An 18,973-nucleotide genomic window follows, 5' to 3' on the forward strand; every position below is an offset into this window, starting at 1 on the left:
TACGGAATCAGCCTCCACAAGTTTCAACTAGGTTACCTAGCTCATTAAAACCTGACTTCCAGGTAAATAGTAGACTCCTTAGTTGGATGAAATTCCATTCTCATTCTTCGTAATCACTCATATTCGCCTACCATCACAAAGCATGTTTGCAATCAAAATCTCAATGACACTAAGCACAGATAAACAATATGGACTTTATATTTTGGATATTTATCCTTGATTGTCTTACCTGAAAAATTCTAGTGACAATTACAATGAAGCTTAAGATGTCTGCTTACTAAGACTGAAAGAAGAAGGCTAAAAGTACACTTCCACTATCTATTTTTTAATATTGTAAACACAAACTTGAGTTAGAAACAGAGGGCTTCTTACAAGCCTCTACATTGTCACCAATGAGCAGGATTTTCAAAGTGATATACTATTTAATTGTTTACTTTTTGTTCCTATATTTTAAAACTACAGGTATGATGCCTTTGCAACATCACTACATAGTGTACTGACTATGACAAGCCAGATTCCATCTAGTTTCGTATTCACTGTCTGATTTCCCCACAAAAGATACAGAGTGTGATGAGTTATTGAATCAGTCTGGATTTTCCTTAACCGCATATTGCAAAAGATTTGACTTATTTAAGTAGACAGTTTTGTAGCTTTTTCAAATTATTCTGCATCTTTAATACAATAAATCAATCCTTTAAAAGACAATTAAAATCTTTGTAACACTTTAAGAAAATTGTTTAGTATAAATGAGTACCTCACCTAATTATGATTTGTGTTTAGAAGTAACCCATGTTAAGGAGTTGCCTTTGACTTATGTTATTATGTTAAATCAGCCACATACTTGACTGGAAGGCAGAGAATGGTGCAAACTAGGCCTTTTCACCATTAAAAGAGCTTAATAAATCACAGTGAAACATGACAGAGATAACTGGCAAACCGACCACGAAAATAATCTACACACAAGAGCTGAGAATATTTAACTCATCAGTATTTAACAATAATAACGGGTATTATTTTTAGTTTTCTGTGTAAAGAAATAAAAGTAAGCAGGTCAATGTTCAAAAGACTGAATTACAGGCAACTTCTGACAAATAATGATTGCTAAAAAGGAAAACATCAGTCACATGGAGGTGTCTTCTATTTAGATGAAATTATATTCAAATGTAGTTAGTTCTTGGAACACATTTTCTTCCTACACACATTCTTACAGCTGACTTTTTCATTATGGAAATTATTATTACCACTGCACCACTTCCATATTGCCACCCCAATGATTGATGCAATTTGCCTTAATCAGACACTCAGAAATCAATGAGCTACACTGCAGATAGTTAGTGTCCCAATATCCCACTTCTGCAGTCACGCAGATTGGTCTGGAGTTATTTTAAATTTGCAAAAGAGTAGTATCACTACTACATGCATATCTGGAGGCTGAAAATAAATCAGTAACACCTTCTATGAAAAATAAATTTTTGAATTAACAGCACAACTCACCTTTCTTAACCTGTAATTATTTCAAAATACACTTTTCAATGTCACTGTACTTCAATAAAGCTGACTTCTCATGGCTGGAATCTTCCAAGGTGTTACATTCACCTACTTAGACCTATAAATGCCATGAAAGTACTAAGAAATAAAACAAAAGTAATCTCAAGTTTTCATCAGAAATTACTTCAATTTTAATAATAATCATCATTGGTTGGCTGGCAAAAGGGACAGTAAAGTCCACATGCAGCAAACAGAACTCTCAGACCTCTCTTCTAATAAAAGTCGAAAGTCACGTTTGGTCAGCTAGAGTCAGCTAACCAAACTCTACTGTTGGTCTGATGATTCTGTTACCTAAAAATCTATGGTTAGTATCAAACTTTATAAATTATTGAGATGTACATTGAAGAGTCCCTGTAAAGTATTACCTGTAGTTACCCTTTCAGAAACCTCTAATCTGACAAAGATGCTATGAATATTAGAAATGCTTATTATAATACCAAACATTAATTTACCTCTGTAAGAAAAACCCACATAACCAAAGAGAAATGATGGATCTGTGATGTCATAAATGCACTTCCTCTAAGGTAAGTGCTTATTGATTTGTTTATGTAAAGCCCCAACAGTAACACTGTCACTGATAGATTTAGAATATGTGCATACATATAAGAGAACACAATTCCTTGAAGCAAACAAAATCTGACTTTGTGTCAGGAAGGTTTTTTTTTCATATCTGTTTACCTAGGCAAGAATTATCAAAACTCTGCCACAGGTAAACCATTCACAAGAATAAACAAGTAAAACCAAAAAGCCTCCTTTTTTTTTCCTGGGATCTCCAAACACAGCAGTTCTCTCAGTATTATTCCCAAAAGACAATTTTTCAGTCAAGATCATTCCATACTGTGCATCTGTAGAGACACCAGCAATGTGCATAAGCCTGTGATTGTGAGTTTCCTACCCAAGTGTTCAGTCCTAGTTAGGATTAGAACAAGCAGGCCAGCGTGACTCAGCAAAACCTGGAAAAATCACCCCAACGCAACCCAGTCACTGATGTCAGACATGCTACACTAATTTCTAGCTCAGCTAAACACTTCCTCAGGCTTATACAAAAACTATCACACTAGAAATACATCACCAACCTCAGAATGCATTATCTTAGTTTGGTGATACACTGATACACTCTGAAATTAACTACTGGAACAATCTGATCCTTGAATATGTATCTTCACACATCCACAGATTAGAACTGGATATAGTATCAGGGCATCTCCGCGCTTCTTTTGTATTTTCTGTCTTGCCACACTCTGAGCCAAGAATCACTACACCTTGCTCCTTAAATGTGACTGTTCACAATAATCCCATTTTCAATAAGAAAACCTCCATTTTTTAAAATAATCTCAGAACACTATTTGGGTTTAGAGCACATAAAAAAGCCTGTAATTAAACATGAAAATTCACCTCAACCTTACCCATAGCAGTAATATAATTTCATTATTACGCTACACCTATTTTTAAGGTTCATGCCACCTTCCCTTCAGTTAGTCCAGTTGTCTTCCTGACATTAGGTAACCTCCCTTCGGCACCAATCCAGTAACTGCACTCTTACACTACGTATCTGCTTGGTTAAGCAGAAACCACAGTTCTGAACCCAACCTACTGCCATCACCAGAAGAATAGAAAAGTGAGTTTATTATCCACATCACACAAAGGAGAAAGAAAGAAGAAATCACAAAACATTCCTTTTTAAAGACTAAACTGCCTTTCTTTGGAAGGCTAACTACAATTTATACATACAATGAAAATTGCTAAGGAGAAGTTTTGTTAGAGGTCATGATCTTAAGTTTTATGGCATCATGAAACGAGAATGAAAAATATAAATTAGAAAAAGATAAATCAGAAAAATGGCATGAGACTGCAATAATATTTTGCTCTACAAACAGTGTTTTCAGGAAAGTTGAAGATTTTTCCACCGGCCCATTAGACTTCACCAGCTGCCATTTTGATGGTGTACTCTGAAACTACTACTTCCTTTTTCCTATGCAGGGGACAGGGGAGAAGGGAAAAAACCCAAATTAGATTTAGATTCATGTGTACATTTAACACATTTATTTACATTGTGCTAGTACTTGTGCTTACGACATGCAAGCCCTCTTTACCCTTATTCTTAGAAGTAAAAAGAAAGACCATGATTTTCACTGTCTTTAGATACTTCATCCAACTACCAAAATTACAGATTCATTAGATGACTGAAGTTGGAATGGACCTCTGGAAATCATCTTGTCCAAGACCCCTTCAAAGGAAGGGTCACCTAGCAAAGGCCATTCAGGGCCATGTCCAGATCAAAGAAAGCAGATGGCTCCTGGATGACAGGAATGGACATCTACACAAACCTCCTAAAATGTATGCCACCTGATAAACCTGAAACAGATAAATCTAACGATTATTCTGCCCACCAGAAAATCTCTTGAACTGCAAAACATACCTTTCATTCATCTTTCTTTTCCTTTCCTTCAGTTCCTTCTTCCTCTTTCTTTCTTTTGCCTTTGTTTCTTTCTCTCTCTCTCTCTCTCTCGCTCCCTCTCCCTCTCTCTTTCTTTCTTTCTCTCATAGTAAAGGCCAAATTAGAGTAGTCCTCTTACCAGGAATGCAGATAACAGTCTTGCCTAGAGACACTGTATATGTGTTGCATGTGTATTACATGCAAATTCAAGAGAAACAGAAAATCTGTACTTACAATATGTTACACTCTGTGCTCTAATTTATGACACTTCTTTTACAGAATGTGGAAAGAACTTACTTGGGGTTTAACTAATTTAAAAATGAAGAAATGTGATAACCTCAACAGCCTTTTCCACTAGTTTGACCTACAACACTTCCAAGACTACAGTAAGTGCTTCTTAACTCAGAGCAGTTTATTTTTCCCACATGAACAAGGTGTAAGGACAACAGCTGCTTTCTATGCTACATGTACTATTATTACTGTACTCTCTGTTTTACTTTCTTCCTCTTTATTTATCACTGCAATATAGATGAAAGTAAAGTTTTTTCTCACCACAGGTGCCATTCAGAAAGACGGCTGGCGCCTCTCAGTGTCCCGGATGAAGACTTTTGATCACCTGCTATAGTTAACAAAGCTGTCTAGACACAACATCCTTATGAACAACTTAAATATTCAATCATTCTATTTCTGCCTCTAACAGCAAATCTTGGAGAAGCATTGAAAAAATTTTCACTAATATGCATACAGTCCTGTTGGAACTGACAGCCCAATATATCCAAGTTAAAACTGTTTATTAATTCCCTCAGTTGAAAGAAATTTAACATACAACCTTCTGACTTTTTTATAAAAGAGTTTCTCCAAACTTTTATAAATCTTACATATATATATATATATAAAAATTCAATGGAAATTACTGGCTAAGCCCATATAATTTAACACTTAGTATATTTTATTTCCAAAGCACACTTTCTTCTGTCAGATTTCCTTTGCCATATTTACAATGGCCATGTACAGAGCTATGTATTTCAGCTGCATTATCAGTTTGATATTGATAGTCACAGAATCACAGAATATTAGGGGCTGGAAGGGACCTCCAAAAATAATAGACTCCAAGCCCCCTACCAAAGCAGGACCACCCAGGGCAGGTCACAGAAGAACACATCCAAGCAGGCTTTGAAAGTCTCCAGAGAACAGGACTCCACAGCCTCTCTGGGCAGTCTGTTCCAGTGCTCTGTCACCCTCACCTTAAAGAAGTGTCTCCTCATGTTGAGATGGGATCTCCTGTGTTCTAGCTTGTACCCATTGTTCCTTGTCCGGTCACTGGGCACCATCAAAAAGAGACTTTGACACCTACCCCTCAGATACTTATAGACTTTGATAAAATTTTTCATTTGTAACAGTCAATAATGCAATAATGTTAAGCTCATCAAAATGAAAAAAAAATAGCACAGTAATGAAAAAACAGCTGAACCCCCTGAAGAGTGAAATTTCCAAGAATATTCACATGGATATTTAGATAATTAAACTGCTCCTGTAACAGAGATGAACTAGTGATTCAGGGCAAGAGATGTTGCCAACATGTCAGTTCAATGTCCCACAACAACTATGAGTTTGGAAAGCCATCAAACATTAATGCTTTTCGATTTCATACTGAAACACAAAAATGGGACCAAAAGAACGCCCCCCAAAACCAACCCTCCAAGTCATGATTACACCAATAGAATGGCATAAGAATGCTAGAAAATATTAATAGCGTTTCCTTATAAGTACTTTAGAAATGAATACAACTAAAAAGACTTCAAAAGTATGCTTTAAAGAAAAACACTCATATGTGGGAAACACTGGATTATGTCTCCAAATAATTTTTAGTTTGTTTGCCTGGCATGAAAACCAAGTATCTTCTGCCTTTATATAATTTACTAGATCAAAATGTTGCTCTACACTGTTCATCCCAGTTCCTGGTTTTCTGTTTTATCACACAGTAAAAAAATTACTCACTAGGAATTTGGTTTTATTCTCTTTTTTATTACAAAGACTTCACTGGACAGTCAGCAGATGCAGTGAATAGAGGACAGCTTAATTTACTGTGTCACTTGAAAGAATTTGAAAACAAAGGAGACATCAAAAGATTCAATAGGCCAAGTCATCAAAATTTGCTAGCATGCCATACGATAAAAGACTGGATATTATACAAAGCAGTCAGACCATTTCTTGCTCCTTACAGGGAAATCATGTAGCTAACAGTCTGGTAAGATGAATATCACTAAACAGAGAAGTATGCAGTAGCTACAGCCTCTCATACAAGTCTACATTAGAAAATACTGGGTTTAGTAAGTCAGTGAGAAAGCTGCTATTTTCTGTCCTATTTTGTCCGTTTTTTAATTTGTAAAACATGTTTTCCCATTATAATCGAAAGCAAAAAAATAAGCAAGCCTTAGAATTGAATTTCCTTAATTCTCTTCTAGCAGAAGAGATCTGTAGGATGCTACCTCTACAGACATCAGAGCTTCTCCCCAAAATAACCGTTTGGTCCCTCTAAAGAGCTGTCCTCTAAACTTTTTAAAACTTCAACGCTACTGATTGTGAAACCTGAGACCAAAAATCATGGCATTTCTTTCATGGATTGCAATGGCAGTGATAGTTGAATCAACACAGAGCTGTGCTCAAAGTTCCACCTGAAATTTTAGTACCACTAGTAACACATGAAGTACCTACCTTAAGAAGTTCCTGAACTGCATTAAACTAGAACACCCAAAAGCCCAAAATCACGAAGAAAACCTTCTTGTTACTTAGCTTTAATCTGTTTCCAAAGACTGGTTTTGTACAAGTCTAGGAAAAGTCTTTTCCCATATATATTCAAGAGTAGAGTTTGCTACATGCAGTGATGGTGCCTAATACTTTACTCAGTGCCAGCTTTCTGATACAGGCAAAAGTTAACTTTTCTAGCCAATGGATTAAGGGCTAGGACGCTATGCAGCTTGTACCACAGGGAATGGTAAATGAGGAAAAGATGAAATATAGTGACTGGAGAGCAGCCAGGCAGAAAGGGACCTGGGGTGCTGGTTGACAGTAGGCAGCAGTGTGCCCAGGTAGCCAGGAGAGCCAATGGCATCCTGGCCTGTATCAGGAATAGTGCAGCCAGCAGGACAAGGGAGGTTATTCTTCCCCTGTATTCAGCACTGCCCAGGCCACACCTTGAGTACTGTGTCCAGTTCTGGGCTCCTCAATTCAAGAGAGATGTTGAGGTACTGGAATGTGTCCAGAGAAGGGCAACGAGGCTGGTGAGAGGCCTTGAGCACAAGCCCTATGAGGAGAGGCTGAGGGAGCTGGGACTGTTTAGCCTGGAGAAGAGAAGGCTCAGGGGTGACCTCATTGCTATCTACAACTACCTGAAGGGAGATTGTAGCCAGGTGGGGGCTGGTCCTTTCTCCCAGGCAACCAGCAGCAGAACGAGGGGACAGAGTCTCAAGTTGTGCCAGGGGAGGTATAGGCTGGGTGTTAGGAGGAAGTTTTTCACAGAGAGGGTGATTACCCATTGGAATGGGCTGCCCAGGGAGGTGATGGAGTCGCCATCCCTGGAGATGTTCAAGAAAAGACTGGATGAGGCACTTAGTGCCATGGTCTAGTTGATTGCTTAGGGCTGGGTGATGGGTTGGACTGGATGATCTTGGAGGTCTCTTCCAACCTGGTTTATTGTATCATTCAGATGTAAAGGTGGTGCTGAGGGACAACATTTAGAAGTGACTTAGCAGTGCTAGGCTAACAATTGGGGTTGATGATCTTAAAGGTCTTCCAACCAAAACAATTCTGTGATACTAAAGTAAGGTAAAAGGCTCAGAGCTAGGATGCAGAACATAGAAAGATGCCTTTAGAACAAGGTTTGCTGCTTATCTACAGCAGAAACAATGAAAACAGAAGCAGCAATGCTAGGAACAGCCAGCTGTGACAATGCACGATAAGAACTGTTTTCTCACCTATGAACCCTTCTCCCTCAAAGGCAGAAGCAAGCTTGACTCTCCAGGCCTATGGCATATGTGAAGTAGAAAAGGGTTAACAGCTATTTTGCTGTGCAGAGCAATCTACTGCCCTGAGTGACTGCCATGCCTGTGGCAAAATATAATCCTGATTTTAACAAAAACATTGGGTGGATGGGCAAAGAATAAATCTGGAACACTAGTAAATTAAAAATACTATTTTGTTAATTAATCAGTACAACAGTAATCCCATAATGTGTTTTTTCAAGCAATTATCATCTATACATGTGGAATTTCTATACTTTTTCAAAAGTAACCAGAACATTTCTCGGATATATTATGGTATAACATAGTATAAAACAACTACTTCAAGTGAACAATCTTTTTCCAATATTCCCTAATTGCAAGTATTTTCCTTTTGATTAAGTTGTTGGTTTGTTTTCGTTAACAGTCACTCTTCTACGTGATCAAAACAAAAACATGTTACATTGAACAGATATCCTGTAACTAATCACCTGGTAGGGTGACCATGACTATTTCCAGACACTTCCTCTGCCTCTGTAAGCTAGTGACAGATTGCAGTTATTAACAGGTCAGTGAATAAATTAATTCCAGGGCACTGGAAATTATGTTCATGAAATGAAAAGTGGCCTTGCTGACACTGCATCACTATTTCTAGACAGTGTGCTTAAACACCAAATAAATCTCACAACTTGGATGAGTGCCAAAAACTAGTGACCTACTTTCATTAGGGTGGGAAAAGACTAGCAATTGGTCCTATGACAGCAGACTACCAAAATAACTTCACGCAAAAACATTCCATAGAGAATTTTCTTTAAATCAGACACTTTCCAATTTAACAGGTCACTGAAAACTCTCTCCACCCCAAAAATTCTGCAGTGTGAGACCCATTAATGTTAAAATGCACTTACATTACTCAAGCTGACATTCCTATAGAAGATTCCACTTAAACAGAATTATCTTCTTTTCATCTCATTATCTCCTTCCATCTCATTCATAATAATTTAATACCATTTTAAATCAAAACAACTTTTGCATTTTCAGTGAAAAATGTAACAAGGCTTACACAAAGAGTTTTTACTAATAAAAGTAAGTCTATTTTTAAATATTCAGCACACAGTAGTCTGCTCAGTAATCTTCCTTGATTAAAAATTCCTTGGCTTCTCTTCAAAAAACACATTCAGTATGGATGAGCTCAACAGCTGTCGACATAATTTTTAGGAACTTACCAAGCATTGTTGCGTCTATACTAGCCCCCATTTACACACTCCAGCTGGTACTCCAGAACCCCACTCCCCATTCTTCGCCCCCAGTAACATCTATATTGAGATGGAGACATATTCATGAGAACAGTCTTAATAATAATACAGAGTAGAATATATTACATTGCCTTCACCTTTCCTAAGACTGCCACTTCCCGTAAATTGCTTTCCATTCACTAAGCAAATGAAGTGCAGAAGGTAATCTGAAATACTTTAAGAAAACTATTCCTGTACTGAGAAAAATCCCACAATGTTCTTTTATAAGCCACTTGAACATGACATAACTAATGCAATGCATTAATTTCACCCAGTGATCCCTTCTTACACAAGGCTTTAGATTAGTAACACATGACGATGGCTAAACTCAACTCTTCTCTGTGTGCTAGGCACAGTAAGGGTCACTTGTGCAATGACTAATACAAAACGTGTAGAACTTAAAAGACAAAAACATACTGTTCATATATTCTTCTCCAAGTTTTGTGTTTCCTTTTTTCCTCTAGATTCCCTCTGGGTTCATTACAAGTGAAACAAATCCTAAAGGATGATCACAGTTTTTATAGCCTTTACTGTGGTAAACACTGATGTCAATGGACATTTTCACCAAATAATCACACACAGACTTGTTTTAACTTGAATTAAGTTTTGGAAGGATATACCCATAATTTAAATTTCAAAAATGCTGTGGGACTATCAGAAAAAAAAAACACAAACAGAATTTTAAAAAAATAGGTACAGGGATATAGTTCTAAACCTTGCACTGAGTATTTTCTTCTTAATAAACCATTTCTTTAAGAGACTAAATAGTGAAGTCCTGCTGCCTTCTTTGTATTTCCTAAATTATTGAAAATAAACTTCTTAAGAACTCAGGTTTGTACTTCCAACCTGTCTTGTTTCTCTGTCAGCAACCTCTTGATTAACTTGCATATCTTTTCCCCTCTTTCCCTCCTTCGCTTTTCTGTCTTTGCTTCTTTGCACAGCCTCTTTGTACAGAGCTAAGGCTTCTTGCAGATGCCATTCCAAGCATACATACAGATTGTGGCAGTATCATAACTAGATCTATCAAACCATAAATACAGTGCAGGGGTGGGGAGGAAGGATATGCCACAGAAGCTGAGTCACTTGAAACCACTTAAAGAGCGTCTTATGAGCTGTTTGATTCCTATGCATGAATATTGCTTTTTCTGAATCATGAAAGTCTTGTACACATACTTTTTATCTCAGCTTCTGCAACTGAAAAATACATTTGGTCATCACTCCTACAGAACTACTGAAAACTACCAAGTGATACATAATATGATCAGCTACGTGCATTAGCATCCAATGTCTTATCTTCATCATCATGTATTAAACTGTGTCTAGCACTACACAGATTAGCAAGCTTTTTAACACTGCAAGGAGTATTTTCATCACCCTTTTTACACATCTTATTTAAGGACAAACCAAGGACTAAAATAAGAAGTTTATGTTTCCTAGGCTGTCAATGCAGAGAGACAGGAGGGATGTGCAGTAACTAAGACTTCCAAAAAATGCCTGTGTGGTATGAATAATCTTCTTCACTCCTTTTATTTTGCTGTCTTCCACTGTCCTGTATGTTTTTCATACAATACTGACAGTTGGTAATGACACGTCTGCTTGATTCTGTTACTAAAAGATAAAATTTCATTTTTCCTTTCACAATCTCAAGAAATTCCCAACCCAAACTGATTAGCTAGTGCATTTCCATCTTCATTTTTCATTTATCACTTATTCTTTAAAGTTTATAATTTCACATGCTAGACTTCTATTGTCACCTACCTATTTTCTCTGACTTTCCTAACAGTCCCTAAGGGTTTCTTTGTCCTTACCACTTGTGCTACCTTAGAGGTAAGAGTACAGAAAATGTTCTATTAGTTTGCCAAATAGAAAGCTACAAGAACATAGGACACTACCAAGACAATAAGCAATCTCTGGCAATGAACTGAAGTAGCAGCAAGTTTCCTCAACACAGGAATATGGAAAGGTAATCAGATAAGAAGGTGAAGAACTTTAAGATTCAGAAATGCTGATTATGGAAGAAGCTAGGCCTAGAATTTTGAAGCTCAAGATTTTTTGTTTAGCTCTCAGTACAACAGAAAGACAAGTCAGTAGATACTGAGTCTAATCTAATGCTCATTTCCAAAATGCATTTTTTGTAATAAAAAAAAAATAATTCAGTAAGCCAAGAAAATTTTATGCAACTGTATTTTCTATATCAAGCAAATTTTCATTTTCCTTATGTTCCACCTTTCTCCAGAAACACTGGTTATTATTACTTAGTCTTCCTTTCAGCATTGCATAAGCTTAAAAATGAGAAGCTGATAGAAAATAATAAAAAAACTTCACAAAATGTGTGATTGGAAGTTTTAAGTCACAGTTTTGAGCAGACAAAAGAGCTTGACACAGACACTAAGTGGTGGCTTCAGGACATGTTTGGGGATTAAAACGGTGGTCTTCCACAGTTTTAAAATTAAATAACTTTTAATATCACAACTTTTAAAATTCATTCCAAATTTTGCACAAAGTAAAAATCATCACACATCAAAAGTGTTCATAAGCTCAGATGGATCCCTATGAGTGAATACAAAACCCATTTACCTGATCAATTGCAAATATGTATAAAGATGCTTTTAACTGGCTTTGAAAAAATAAAGGGCTTTTTACCTAGCAGCATTTGAGATCATTATTTTCTTCATTTACTTTATTCTTTTCATGCCCTGTTCAATTGAATAAACCAAGTGAATGTATCCTACTTTGCACCTATGCTATGAAACTCACTGTGAATTCCATTCATACTATTACAGCCTCCCTAAACTGTAGTTTCTCTTCAGTGTCATAGTATTCTATATATATGCTGAGAAAATAACATTTCAAAAGCAAAGTTCTGGTTTGCTTTCTTTTCTAGGCATCACCCTTTAATTACCAATGGCACAGATATGATCTGGAAAGTACAGAAATGGGATACTACAACCCTCACTCACTGAAACAGTACTTGAACAGAGATTAAATCTACATGATTTAAGAAGGATGGAAGAAACCAAACCATTTGTTATGTTTTTCCATTCTTCTGGTTGTCATTCAAAAATGAGCAATCCATCATTCTCATTAAACAATTTTCAAACTGATGAAAGCAAATACTTAACTATGAGAATAAGGAAACCACTAACATTGTTCAGGTTGTAAAATAGACTTTGATTTAAAAAATATTCACAAATTCAATCTTGACATAAAGAACAATGTTTTCGTACCTCCCCCCTGCCAAACATGACATGGAAAATTCAATCAATGCTTGTTACTAAGGTTTGATTTCTCCATAAGTACATTGTAATGACCTCAGACCTTCCATGCTTTGATTTCCAAGAACAAGAAAATTCCCTTCTCTCCTCTTAAACTTCATCTAATTCTCAGCTTGGCTTCTATGGCTTTTTCTTATCCTTGTTAATTCCTCCTTACCCTGCAGCATCAAAGGACTAACTAGACACAGTATGTTGGGGATAGAGTGCTGCTCCTTATGATGCTGAAACTTCTCAGACGTCTGATTGTTAACTCTGATTTGTACATAAGACATCTCTAAATTTAGGTAAAGACAAAATGGCCTGCAGTCTCTGATAAGAGTGTCAGAAGTGGTCAATTTCTCACACTGAACTTGACATTTCAAATAACATTCTATAAACTGTAGTCACTTGGGTGACTGATGATAGTCTTGATACCGTCTTTTCCTGTCAGAAGTACTAGTTGTGGTTTTACTATGGTTTTGGAAAGTGTTCTGTGTCTAGCATTAAAAGGAAAAAGCACAGTCTGTTCTGTGGACCATTCTGCAAAGGCAAACACTTTATGCTTCAAGTGGGTATAAGGGATAGTTCTGATGACATAAGAGTTCTATCATCTTTTGCCGTATGTTGCCATTACTCGCAAAGTATTCTGCTTCTATAAAGAGAAATTAGACAAAATTTGCAACACATTAGTTTTACGTATGGAGCTTTTGTAGTGTTAAGTGTTAGATTTTGAAGTTTTGCCTCGGCATCACCACCATTACAACTGATCATAAAGTCAGGGAGAAAATGTGTCATTTGATGAAAATCTGCTTATTTTTGTTTAAGGGAAAACATAAACCCCACAATTCTCCTTAACTTACAGAAGCAGAATCAATTTACCTCGCTCTAGTAATATTCCTTATATCGTGGTTTAATTACTTTGAGAAAAGAGTGGATGTTCAAACATGTTTCCAACATTATTAGCAATTTTTTACTTCACGCCATTTATTTAACACGATGAATAAAATAAGCATTAAAAAGCAAATAAAGCTATCTCAACTTCAGATGATTTAAGAAAATATAGATAAATTTTCTTAGAATAGCTAATCCAGGGCTTTTACTGTATCATATAATAAAATTATTGTAAATACTCAGAAGTCATTATGACACCTCAGTTAAAAATAAATATTTTTTAAAGTCTTTCTTCATTGTAAAGGAAGAAGAAAGTTCATCCTATTGGTTGCTCCACAGCAAATGAATTTTTAAGAACAATATTTGGTGAAATTTGATGCCAGTTCAGGAGTTTGTTTAAAACAGTTTTCTATCAGTGTTTTCTTTTGGGACCTTTACAGTATTAAAAACCTGACACAAGACTGGTATAAACAAATGGGAAAAGTCATAGCTGAATTTATGGACTGCGGGAAAAAAAAAAAAAAAGCCAGAGAGAGAAAAAGCCACAAAGGTAACCGGTTAGCTTTCGTTTTTTGGTTTTTTTTTTTTCCCCTAATCAGCCAGTCATCACAAGACAAAGAGTTGAACTTTAAAAAAGTAAGAGGACTTACTTGGTGTCCTTATGTATTGAGAAAATACTGTACATGTGAGAACTAGTGAGACTTCATGGAAAAAGGAGATAACTAGAGTAGGCCAGTGAAGGCAGGAATAGAGATAGAATAGAGAGATACAAGATTTCTCAGTTAAGATTATGAAGTTATCCAAAATAGGCAGATCTTTCATTTTAAATCTGTCATGATATGCGACAAAGTACTAAATGTGTAGAAGCCTCAGACACTACTACAAGTGGTGACACATTCTTTTTTTGCATTTGTCAAATGCAATTTTTGTACTTCAGTTTCAAAAATAACAGAAATCTGAGAATATGCTAAAAATACATTACAAGGTACATTTCAACTTGAAATGTCTGACATTTTATTTAAACTTTACATTTGGCTGAATTGTAGAACTGTTGCTGTTAGCAAGATCATATTCTGTATGAATTTTTCACATCTGGAAATTCCCTTGGCATCTTTCTCATCTAAAATAGAAATATTTTTTTTCAGACTTAAAATAAACACTGTAGCAGAAACCTTCATGCTTTTTCTAAAAGTAGACAATGAATCCTTTAAGAGACCAAGAACATATACAATGATCACCTAAATCCAGTACACACTTTTATGCTTGTTTTCTTCCTATGCAAGCAAAACTGATTTTTCATTGTGTTCCTCTGCTACCTTTTATAATTTACAAGTATTATAAAACCTTCCCAAACACATTTTAAATCTTAGGAAAAAAAAAATCTTCAAAACAATACTGTTAAAGTGAAAATATGAGAACACAAATGCAGCCAATTGAATCTCTCCCTTGCTACTATTACAAAGACCAGAACCAGTTCAGTCTGCTGTGTAACAGAGACTCAGTTTCACATTTGGCACAGAGGCTTCAAAGTAACTTTAAGATATATAAAGAAGATACAGCTTGGGTAGGGTTTTTTTTTTTTTGTGTGTTGGGTTTTTTTTAAGGTCTTTTTAAAATATGCTTTTAAACTGAATGCTCTTGAGGAAAGCACAATTCCAGGGATTATGTCCTGGGGTTTTTATTTTACCTTTAAACAGTAGAAGACAGGAAAAAAGTGTTAAAAAAAATTACTTTTTAACATGTATTTCTTACTTCTTATTATCATAGAATATGTTCCCTTGTCCAACCAATTGTGTTTCATTCTATTAACAAAGTAAGAAAGTTTATGTATGTTATTTACGAGCATTTTTTTATCTTCTCATAACAAATCTGTTACTGAGTGGTATACAAATAAGATACTAACAAACAAAAGCTGATCTATCAATTTCAAGTGCAGTATGACAATTATTGTTGAAAATATAACCAACGGAAATAAATCATGGATGGAAATAGCTTTAAGAAGTTAGAAAGCAGAAAACCAAAAGACTTCAAATACAAATACTCCAAAAGAATTTCTGGCTAAGGATAAACTTGTCACAGTGAAAAACTTCCTTTGCAAGCTGAAAGACACCAGAAATTAAATTCACTCAATTGAATAGGTGTCTTCTGTTTACTGATGTTTGGGAAATAAAAACAAAGCAAAGGAATCTGATTTTTGTGTAAAAAAGGCTACGTTATATTGACTTCTGTACAGACTACAGCACTACACAGAAAATCAGCTGTTTAAAACAGTTGTTTTGACTAGGAAGATCCAAAAATTCAACTCTCTTTAGCAACAAACAGCTTTGAGAAAAGCCACTCTAGCTTATGAGAAGCATGTCATGTTGCATAGCTAATGAAGTCTGGTTTCCTGTGAAATCCTGTCTCATAGGAACTCATTGCTGTCCAGTGAGAGGAGTATTTGGCCAAAAAGGATTTTCCACAGCTAGGACATTCACAACACCTCCCTCCCAGAATCCATTCCTTCATGCTCAAGGACAGTTTCACCTGTGCTGAAATTTGTTGTCTGAGGATAATAGATTTTCCCCTTCAGCTGGCCATCTGCTTTGAGTAACATTCTAGAGAATTGAGGTTTTTTGCAGCCATTGGCCTGTAGTCCAGTTAGACCACAACCAGCCAACACGCTCCAAGTTCATAGGGAAGAAAAGCGAGGAAGAAAAGGGCTGAACAGATGAATAGACATTTATTCTCATCTCTACATGAGCTGCAATGGTATGCATTAAAATTGCAAAGAAAATTCCCTAGAACTTCCAGAAATGAAAGCCAAAGATAGGTGAGAGTCACAGGGATGCTTTTATTTTCAAGTTACTGACTTTTCCTTGAGAAATACAGGGGAATGAATTATCCATTAAATAAAACCTTAAGGTTTCATAACACAAAAACCTCCTCAAGCATTATTCAGTAGATAACTTTCATTCCCTTTGAGTCCATAAAAAGCCAGTCAACTGGCCCTAACTGGCCCTGTAAATAGAAAAGAGGTTTTTGACTCCCAAAAACATGGGGGAAAAAAAAAAGCCATTAAGACAGATCCATTCACTGCTATGCTTTCCACTTTTAAACTTTTCACAATCAGTTTACAGGAAGCATGAAAACAAATTTGAATTCCAAAGACGTTATGGAAAAGTGGATTATTTTTTAACTTTTTATGCAGATAACTTAGTTTTTCTTAGGTCTGATCCTTAGCACAATTATTCAGCCTTCAGATCAAGACATCAAACATCATTTATGGAATCACTCAATACTGACTTAATGAAAACCTAGGTTAAAAACATAATATACAAGCGTCACTCTCTAAAAGTTAGAAATACACTTTTATAGTATTTTTTTGGAAGTAGTATGAACAACAATATTGAAAACATGCCATGATCCTCAACAAAAATACAAAAGTCGGTAGAAACTCATAAACAACAGTCCAAATTCATATGAAAAGAGCAGGAGTTATTTAGTTATCCATGGAAACAGAAGCAAAATATTCGTACCTGCACCTGGAATGATTGCCAACTTTGTTTCAACTAGGCCCATTTTAGCAGAAGAGGCTGAAAAACAGAACGGAATTGAATTCCTACTATAATTTATATGAAAAAAAAAGTTGCAAAATACTGTAATAATACCTATCAGATTGTTGATTTATTACATTTCCTTCATAAACAATAAATCACTTTAAAAGCACTTTTTTCACAAAAACCTTTAAATAAATTCTACTAATCTGCCTTTAGTAAAAGATCCAACCACTCGAATTAAGGCAAGTTCTGTACCTTTTCGATTTTCACACAGCAACAAGCAATTACAAGTGAGTAACCAAGATTTACTTACAAAATGTAAAATACTGAAAGGCTGTTATTACTCAACATCTTAAAATGGGGTAGAATTCTTATCTGGTTATTACAAATTCTTTGGGTGATGGAATATTCTGTAAGGGTTAAACAGCTTCATATACTCTTAAGTCACTGGCAATTGTTCAGAACCAAGTTTCCATTTACTTTCCAACAAATGGTTTTACAGTTTTAACAGCTGGATAGGTCAAGGTTCCTCTTTTCAAGCGCTGTTTCATTTTTCTAACAGCTTAATTGCTTGTGTAATAAAACAATTTTTCTTTTTTTCTGCAACCTGTCTAGACCAAATCAATTTTTCATCTAGAACACTTCAAATACAGAACAGGAGAATACAGAAATAAAATATCCCAATAACTACATAACCCTTCTGGTAATAGTGATAAAATGAAAGTCATAGGAATAAAATAAAACATGTAACAAAAAAAAAAATTGAATTATCAGTGGAAATTGTTTGAAATTAAATATTTAGCAAGCGCTTTGATTTTTGCTAAAGCCCCGTAAAATAACTGGTTATAAACAATATCAAATACAATTTCATTTTTTTAAGATTGTTGCCAAATAAAAAAAGATCAGTCTAGCCATTTGTAACACTAATAATCTTATATTCCACAAACAGAATTCAGACCTACCTGCTACTCTTATATCACAGGCTAATGCAAGTTCTAGGCCACCACCTAATGCAGTCCCATCAATTGCAGCTATAGTAGGCACAGGCAGATTAGCTGAAAAAGAAAGTACCAATTAACACTGGCTATATGAAGAACATCTCTGAAACACCATTTTATTACATTTTGTTCCAAGTACAGTCAAATATGGGAAAAAAAGTTTCATAAAACAAAATGTGAGTAAAAGCTGATTCCTTAGGAACGCTATGGCAAAAAAAAACCTTCCTTCTACTCTATGGCTGAATAGGTTTGCACACTTTTTTCTTCAGTTTCTGCTCACTTTTGACAAAAATATGATCAAATTCCAAAAACACACATAGCAGAGCTAGGCAAACAACTCAATAGGAATATTTCAAAAAGGCACCTACACAAGCAGTCCCAGGTGAAATACAGATGTCTTACCATAATCATCTGTGGTGCTAGCACACCTGAACACTCTCTGTGTCTTAACATTCCCACTATTGCCTCTTTTCTCCTGTAAAGCAGCAACAAACAGCTTACTGGAATGTGGAAAAGATGCACATGCTGCTTGTAGACATAACAGGAAGCAGAGCTCCAGAAGTTTATGTGACCGTGGCACAGTTTTTATTTAATTTATCATCAGTGTTCTGATATGGGGAAGTAATTTAAACATTCAGCTTGAATACTGCCTGTCACATCCAAAAAGTTTAAATTATTCTCTTCCCTCTTCACTACAAACTCAAAGAAGTTTGATGACAAATGTCATGAGGAAATGCTCTCTTAAGATCTGGAAAGGTAATGTGACCAAAATTATTTATCTAGTGCACTAATTACAAATAATACTTCCTTTCGTTAATGAACTAGTTTGTTCTAAACTTTGAAGTTGTGCTGCCTAGCTTACCTTCTGATAACTTTTTTTTTAAAAAAAAAAAAAAAAAAGAAAAATTAAATGTCAATGTTTATCATCAGCATTGGCAAATTTTCATACAAAAAGACAGTTTTTCACTGGGTAACAAAATAAAAGATCAAATTAAATAAAAGGCCAGGTTTAG

At 35.6% G+C, this 18,973-nt stretch overlaps 1 protein-coding gene across 1 annotated transcript in view; it reads right to left on the reverse strand.

Annotated features, from left to right (window-relative positions):
- The window catches only part of AUH (AU RNA binding methylglutaconyl-CoA hydratase), a 99,968-nt gene that overhangs the window by 38,835 nt on the left and 42,160 nt on the right, over nucleotides 1-18,973 (reverse strand). The window contains exons 4-5 of the mRNA XM_054397429.1: nucleotides 17,925-18,017; nucleotides 16,942-16,998 (exon numbers count right to left, since the gene is read on the reverse strand). Of these exons, the coding sequence (XP_054253404.1) occupies nucleotides 16,942-16,998; nucleotides 17,925-18,017 (150 nt within the window). The remainder of the gene's footprint in view (nucleotides 1-16,941; nucleotides 16,999-17,924; nucleotides 18,018-18,973) is intronic.

The sequence above is a fragment of the Indicator indicator genome, chromosome Z (genome assembly GCF_027791375.1).
Source record: "Indicator indicator isolate 239-I01 chromosome Z, UM_Iind_1.1, whole genome shotgun sequence".
Taxonomy (NCBI): Eukaryota; Metazoa; Chordata; class Aves; order Piciformes; family Indicatoridae; genus Indicator; species Indicator indicator.